Genomic DNA, 8,264 nt, shown 5'->3' with positions numbered 1-8,264 from the left:
TAGAAACCTAGGAAATCTCCTAAAGAAAGATATTGTAAATACTATCCTAAAATAACAATACACAAATCTACTAATTAAGGAAAATATTAAACATAAAATAAAGGGTAGGATAACTAGGAAGGTGATGTTTTTAATGAGGACTTTTGTTGCCTCATGCTCTATCGATTCTTTCCTTGTTTAAGTCCCCACAAATCAGCCAAGTATGGAGAGAAAATCAATTTCCTTTGTATGGAAAGAGATGCTCCTTTCATGTTGTCTTCTTCACGTGGTCCCCACAAATCTCTTCTTTATTTTCTTGATCCTCTACGCATCTTTTCCTTCCTTTTCTTCCTTTTGCTTGACTTTGTATTTATTGCTTGGCTTGACTGGAATTGATTGGATGATTATGAAAAGTCTCAAAGTAAAGAAATTTCCATATCTGAAAACTTCCGCAATTAAACCGCATCAGAACGTCAACTTCAAGCCCGATTTCGACCTTGATACGTTCAGTATCTCTCAAAACGACAAACATAAAAGTTGTAGATCTTTTTCTTGGTGTTCCACAGCATCTTGAATCATCTCAATCGGAGCTTTTATGAGAGAGTTATGCCCAGATTACAAACTGATGTCAAATCTGTCCAAAATCGCCCAATTAGCTTTGTTTTGCATTTAATGCCTCAATTTGTATCCTAAATCAAAATATAAGAATAATTAGTACATTTAGGCATTAAATAAGTATAAGAGATTAAATATTAAGGGAAAAAATACGACAGTTTACATTCTTATCAGTTATGCACATCACACTGTCTGAGTGTGTGCAGTTATCTAGAGGCTTGGAAGGTTCAATTCACATTTGTCAAAGTGTTGTGTTGTGGGAGTCCCTCACTGGACACTCGTTTGAGATCAACAGAATAGCTAGATAAGTGGAAGACAGCTGGATGCCCATTTTATGTTTCATGTTATTTTATTATTTGATTGTTGTTTTGTTATTTGATTTATTCCCTAAAAAACTGACACTATCCCAACTTCTCCTGAGAGGAAGGGATGTGGCTGAGTGGTAGGATAATGCAGAAAGCAGTGTGCATAGTGGAAGGGTGCACCGCAATTATGTAGGATAGTGGAGTGATTCTGTTATTTCCCCTCATGTATTTAAGCAAGTTGTTAGCATTAATATGAGTATCAAAAATTCAGAATTTAAAAAGGAGGAATTGACCCTTTTAAGCGTCAAAGTTGCATCTTTCTTTTATCAAACACTTACCCTAAGTATTAGGCTCATAACAAGTGGTATCAGAGCTGTGTTCTTGCGACCATGGCGGAAGGAACTTGTATTTCTTAGCTTATAGAAGCAGTAGCAGCCAACAAGGAAGACATCAATCACCACACCGAGCTATTGAAGACCCTGGTGGAAAAAGTAAGTGATCTAGCCATTACTGTAGCTTCTATTAACCAAAACCAAATCCAGAATAACCAGACCCAAAACCAGAATAACCAGACCCAAAACCAAATCCAGGATAACCAAAATAGCAGAATTCTTATGGGGGAAGGCAGTAAAGATGAAAGTGAAAATATGGGAGAGAAGGAAGAGGGACAGGGTAGTCACAATGAAAGAGAATGGGGAATTCATACCCGAACTATCAAACTAGATTTCCCTAGGTTTGATGGCACCGAACCCATTACATGGATCCTAGAAGCTCAGCAGTTTTTCTCTTACAGTCACACTCCAGAAAACCAGAAGGTGCAAATTGCTGCCTTCCACATGGAAGGAAGAGCACTCACTTGGTACCATTGGTTGATGGATGCAGGCCAAACTAGGGGATGAGAGGAGTTTGTAGTTGCCCTCAAAACTAGGTTTGCACCCTCAGCTTTTAATGATCCAGAAGGGGTTTTTACTAAGCTCTGACAGACATCATCAGTAGAGGACTACCAAACCCAATTTGAAATCCTTTCCAATAGAATCCAGGGTATGAGTGAAGAGTTTAAGGTAAGTACATTCTTAAGTGGGTTGAAGGAAGAAGTAAGAATCATGGTAACAATGATGAAACCCACTGCATTGACCACAGCTTTTGGATTGGCTAAACTACAGGAAGAGGAAGTGAAGTTGAGGAGTAGAGGTCAAAAATATCAATCTTGGGTATCCAATTCCCAAGGTTATACCAAGCTGGCTGCACCACCTAACCCACCTAGAATTATAGCCCCAAACCAACCTGAGAACCGAAACACTACCCCCCCATACAATACCAACTTCAACCGAAGGCCAAGCATCCCTATTAAAAGGTTAACACCAGCCCAAATGCAGGAAAGAAGAGAGAAAAGGCTGTGCTACAATTGTGATGAGAAGTTGCAGCCGGGACATAGGTGTAACCGACCTAGGCTCTTCTTGTTGGAAGGTGTGGAGTTGGGTGAATCTGAAGAAATAAGGGTAGAAGAAGTGTTGCAGGAGGAGGAACCTGAGTGTGAACCTCAGGAAGTTGAATTATTGGGGATTTCTTTGTATGCCCTGGCAGGAGCACCAGCTCCCAGGACTATGCGTCTGATGGGAAGGATAAAAGGGCAGCCTTTGGTGATTCTCATAGACACTGGCAGTACCCATAGCTTCGTAGATCAGAATTTGGCCAAGCGGATCCAGCTACCAGCACAAGAAATGAGCCAATTAACTGTTATGGTGGCCAATGGGGAATTAATTTCCTGCCCAGGTTGCTGCACAGCAGTGTCCTTCAGCCTACAAGGGTATGATTTTCAAACTAATTTACATCTATTGGTTCTAGGGGGTTGTGACATGGTGTTAGGAGTGAATTGGTTAAGTACTTTAGGTCCTATCTTATGGGACTTCATTGAACTTACCATGAAATTCACACACCAAGACCGAGAGGTTGCCTTGCGAGGTCTGGAACCAGCTGAAACTAATCTGGAATGGGAGAGGGCATTCTAAAGAAAGAAGATGCAGAATGCAAGGGGATTTGGCTGCAACTCATAGGCCTCGAAACACCAAAGTCCAAGAAGCTTCAGCACCTTGCAATAGCCGAGTTGCTAGAGGGATTCAAGGGCATATTACAGGAACCAACAGAGTTGCCACCTGCTAGAAGCTTTGACCACAAGATCCAGTTGACAGAGGGAGCTCAACCAACTTATGTAAGGCCTTATCGGTATCTTTACTACCAAAAGGAAGAGATAGAGAAGTTGGTTCGGGAGATGTTATCTACTGGAATTATAAGGCCCAGCCAAAGCCCTTATTTTTCCCCTGTGTTGCTAGTGAGGAAGGCCGACGGAAGTTGGAGGATGTGTGTAGATTACCGTGCTCTCAACCAAAACACCATCAAAGATAAGTGCCCCATAACCAACATTGATGAACTCCTAGATGAACTACATGGGTCTATAATTTTTCTAAGCTTGACCTTAGGTCTGGCTATCATCAAATTAGGATGAATCCAAAGGATGTTCCAAAACCTGCATTTAGGACTCATGAGGGACACTATGAATTCCTAGTTATGCCCTTCGGGCTAACTAATGCCCCCTCAACCTTTCAAGGTCTCATGAATGAGGTATTTAGACCTTATTTACGGAAATTTGTCTTGGTATTCATTGATGATATTTTGATTTATAGTAAGAATATCCAAAAGCACCTAAAACACTTGAAAGCTGTTCTAGAAATACTCCAACTCCACCAACTATATGCTAAGCTCTCTAAGTGTCAATTTAGGTGCCTAGAGGTAGAATACTTGGGACATTTGATTTCAGAAGGAGTAAAGGCTGACCCAACCAAAATTGAAGCTATGCTCAACTGGCCAGTACCCCGAACCATCAAGGCCTTGAGAGGCTTCCTAGGATTGACCGGATACTACAGGAAATTTGTGAAGGGGTATGGGGGAATAACTGCTCCACTTACTAGTCTCTTAAGGAAGGATTCCTTCAATTGGAATGAAAGAGTTGAGGAAGCCTTCAATCTTTTCAAGAAAACCATGTCTACTCCCCCAGTTCTAGTTTTACCCGATTTCTCCAAACCTTTTATCATTGAATGTGATGCCTCAGGAGAAGGAATAGGTGCAGTGCTAATGCAAACTGGGCAACCCCTGGCCTACCTCAGTCAAGGGCTTAAAGGAAAGAGTTTGAGCCTATCCACCTATGAGAAAGAATTACTAGCCCTAGTAATGGCTGTCATAAAGTGGAGGCATTACTTGCTGGGCCACAGTTTTAGGGTAAGAACTGATCAACATGCCCTAAAGTATTTACTGGAGCAGAGGATTGGCACCCCTGCCTAGCAAAAATGGGTGTCCAAACTTTTAGGGTTTGATTTTACAGTCAAGTATAGAAAGGGAATGGAGAATAAGGCTGCAGATGCCTTATCTAGGATGGAATGGCCGGAAACCAACCTAGAGACTCACCAGCAATCAGAAGATATAGATGTAGATGATCAAATCACAAGCATGACAGCAGGCAACATGATCACCCAGGCCATCAGCACATTACAACCTGCCTGGACCAGAGAACTCACAGAGAGCTATGCAGGTGACCAACAGCTCCAGCAGCTCATCCAGCAGTTCCAGCAAGGTGAACTGGATCAGGAAAAGTACCAACTCCACAATGGGCTCATTTTCTACAAAAGTACCAACAACAGGTCCTACAACAATTCCACAGTAGCCCGTTAGCTGGCCACATGGGAACACAGAAAACCTACTCAAGGTTAAAAAAAGAATTCTACTAGCCTGGAATGCGACAAGGAGTCAGGGAGTTCATCAGGGAATGCGATATCTGTCAGCGCAACAAAACCGAAAACATCCATCCTACAGGATTGTTACAGCCATTACCTATTCCGAATCAAAACTGGACAGAGGTAAGCATGGATTTTATTGAGGGCTTACCTGTTTCCCAGGGAAAGGATGTTATCCTGGTGATGGTTACCTATTGAGCAAATACGCTCACTTCATTCCCTTGAACCATCCCCGACACTGCCAATTCAGTGGCCAAGCTCTTCGTGGATCATATTTTCAAACTGCATGGCCTACCCAACTTAATCGTCAGCACCAGAGACCCAGTGTTCACTAGCCTTTTCTGGCAGGAGCTCTTCCGAGCAACAGGCACAGAGCTGTTAATGAGCTTCGCCTATCACCCACAGACCGACGGCCAGACAGAGATAATGAATAAAGGGTTGGAAGGGTATCTGAGAAGCTTTGTCGGTGACCGCCCTCGTGATTGGATGCGCTGGATTTCCTTGGCGAAATGGGCTTACAACACCTCGGAACATACATCGACCAAACTCAGCTCCTTCGAAGCTGTTTATGGTTACCCGTCACCTCGCTTGATGCCCTTTGAACCGAGAACGACCAAAGTACAGGCAGTAGAAGATGAATTAAAAAGCAGAGAGTTCATTCTCACCCTTATCCGCGAGAACCTTCAAGACGCCCAAGCCCAGATAAAGCATTTCACCGATCAAAACCGTACCTTCAGGGAGTTTGAAGTGGACGATTGGGTTTTTCTCAGACTCAAGGCGTACCGCCAGATGTCCGTCATCCTCCGTCGAAATCTTAAGCTTTGTCTGAGGTACTATGGCCCCTTTTAGGTAGTTAAGAGGATCGGAACAGTAGCATACAAACTTGATCTACCTCCTTGTTCCAAAATCTTTCCTATTTTCCATGTGTCTCATCTCAAGAAGAAGCTGGGTGATCAAATTGTGCCTCTACCGGAACTCCCGACCCTTACGACCGAAGGAAGTTTGACTCCAGAACCCGTAGCTGTTCTTGATCAACGCTTGAAGAAAAAGGGTAACAGAGCTGGTGCAGAGCTGGTCATTCAATGGAAGGGAACCACCGAACACGACGCCACCTGGGAGGATATGGACGACCTTCGAACATCCTTTCCTGACCTTGTGGGCAAGGTCTTCTAACAAGGATGCCGTGTTATGCGCATCACACTGTCTGAGTGTGTGCCGTTATCTAGAGGCTTGGAAGGTTCAATTCACGTTTGTCAAAGTGTTGTGTTGTGGGAGTCCTTCATTGGACACGCGTTTGAGATCAACAGAATAGCTAGATAAGTGGAAGACAGCTGGATGCCCATTTATGTTTCATGTTATTTTATTATTTGATTGCTGTTTTGTTATTTGATTTATTCCCTAAAAAACTGACACTATCCCAACTTCTCTTGAGAGGAAGGGATGTGGCTGAGTGGTAGGATAGCGCAGAAAGCAGTGTGCGTAGTGGAAGGGTGCACCGCAATTATGTAGGATAGTGGAGTGATTATGTTATTTCCCCTCATCTATTTAAGCAAGTTGTTAGCATTAATATGAGTATCAAAAATTCAGAAGTTAAACAGGAGGAATTGACCCCTATAAGCGTCAAAGTTGCATCTTTCTTTTATCAAACACTTACCCTAAGTATTAGGCTCATAACAATTAGTAGTTGAGCTAAAATCGGAGAGAGACAAACAGAATCTTTGCTACCTTGGGAGAGTCTCCTCCGCCTTTCGCTATGCGTTGAAAGAGATAGAGAGAGGCGTCTTGTAGCGAAAGGTTGGGAGAGAGGCTTGGTGGTGTCATGGGTGTGGACGTCGTTCGGTGTGCTGAGGCGACCAAACAGGGAGATTGATCGGATGGTGGACGGCGGCAGTGCTTCGTGGTGGGCGGATGAATTTAACGGTGGTGGGTGGGAGAGGGGGGAGAGAGAAAGAGGGAAAAATAGTGGATGGTGACTGGCGGAGCTGCTTCATGGTGGCGGGCTGCTCTGGATGGTGGTGGTCGGCACTAGTTGGTGGTGGGCGGGAGAGGTTGGAGGGAAACAAATTTGGAGGAGAGAGTGAAGGGGGAAAATGAAAATGATAATGAGGCGGTTGGCGCACACTTTTGTTTCTTTTTCTTTTTTTAATTTTTTAATAGGCCGGTTAACCTGGGTTGGGTTAACTGGCAAAAAGCCGGATGCTTTACGGAGAGAATGCTTCTCCGTAGCATTACTCTTTCTCTACAGCATTTGGCAATCAGCCCAAAGTCCGACACTCATTTCCCGCTCTTATTTAGGTGGCGAAAACAGAGCACAGAATCGAAGCGAAGCGAAAGAGATGTGTGGGAGGGCTCGTTGCACGCTCAGAGCAGAGGACATTCCTAGGGCTTGCCACCGTAACGATGGCCCCGTCCATATTGTTCACACGGACCGGTAAAGCCCCCTTTCTATCTCTCTCGATCGGTACCCATTTTCTTTTTGTTAAAATTTCCCTTCCTTTTTTCGATAGCAAAAAAAAAAAAAAAAAAAAAAAAAAAAAAGAAGAAGAAGAAGAAGGAGAAGATAAATGAGCAGAGCAAATGAAAAATTTGCAATTGGAGTTTCACCTGAAGTAAGACCAAACTATACTTTAGGAACCGTTTAACTGTAAGTTTTTTTTTTTTTTTTTTTTGAATTTTCGGAATCTCGGTTCGGAATTTGTGAAAATTTTACTCTATTTTCTTGCATTTTCTCACGCAACCAAGCAACTATTTGGCTTTTTTGTTTATTTAGCTGCTAGTTCATATTGATTGAAATTTAAGTTGAATACTTAGGTACCATCCATCCCACAATGTTTCACCGGGACATAATTTGCCGGTTGTTTGTAGAGAAGACGAATCTGATGGTAATGGTGTTGTTCTTCATTGCATGACATGGGGACTGATTCCCAGTTTCACGAAGAAAACTGAGAAGCCGGATCACTACAAGATGGTAATTATAAGTTGAATTTGCAAAAAAAAAAACTTGGCCTTTATTTCACCATGTACTAGTTGTTGCTATACACATATTTATTGTATTAATTAAGCATGTTTATGCTTAGCTTTGGTGCTGGACCATCAAGAAATTTCTGTAATTGTGTTGCAAAAGATGAACCGCTTTATAAGTGAATTTGAAATTTACCCCTAGCTCTTTTTATGGATCGCAGTTGGTACATTTTGCACATGCGTTCAAAATTGTTAATCGGAATCACGTGCAATCTTAAGTAGAGAGCTATCTATCTTTGAAGAAATAGTGGGCCTTATAAGGTGCTACTTATTGGGATTAATCTTGATTCATTCCCTTTTAGGGTTACTTGAAGTGAAGAATAAGTTGAAATTTTATTGGAAAGGAATAAGGCCTTTTTTGGATGTTGTAGGATCGATAAACAAGTGAACTTTGGTGCATACAACTGGGTATTGTTGTTATGAAGAGTCGCATGATTGGCAGAACTCCAATTAACTTCAAAATGATTAGGGGTTTACAAGATTTTCCTTATGCACCTTCTATAATATACGTTTAAGTGATGAGAACAGTTTGAATAAGAAATTGATGCATTGTTGAGGA

At 42.3% G+C, this 8,264-nt stretch overlaps 1 protein-coding gene across 1 annotated transcript in view; it reads left to right on the top strand.

Moving 5' to 3' along the window:
- Positions 1-4,716: 4,716 nt before the first annotated feature.
- The window catches only part of LOC133878993 (uncharacterized), a 38,758-nt gene continuing 35,210 nt past the window's right edge, over positions 4,717-8,264 (top strand). The window contains exons 1-5 of the mRNA XM_062317547.1: positions 4,717-4,807; positions 4,935-5,443; positions 5,534-5,843; positions 6,842-7,115; positions 7,496-7,652. Of these exons, the coding sequence (XP_062173531.1) occupies positions 4,717-4,807; positions 4,935-5,443; positions 5,534-5,843; positions 6,842-7,115; positions 7,496-7,652 (1,341 nt within the window). The remainder of the gene's footprint in view (positions 4,808-4,934; positions 5,444-5,533; positions 5,844-6,841; positions 7,116-7,495; positions 7,653-8,264) is intronic.

This window comes from Alnus glutinosa, chromosome 10, assembly GCF_958979055.1.
Source record: "Alnus glutinosa chromosome 10, dhAlnGlut1.1, whole genome shotgun sequence".
Classification (NCBI taxonomy): domain Eukaryota; kingdom Viridiplantae; phylum Streptophyta; class Magnoliopsida; order Fagales; family Betulaceae; genus Alnus; species Alnus glutinosa.
The sequence above is the reverse complement of the archived record's forward strand: the minus strand, read 5'-3'. Positions and strand labels throughout refer to the sequence as shown.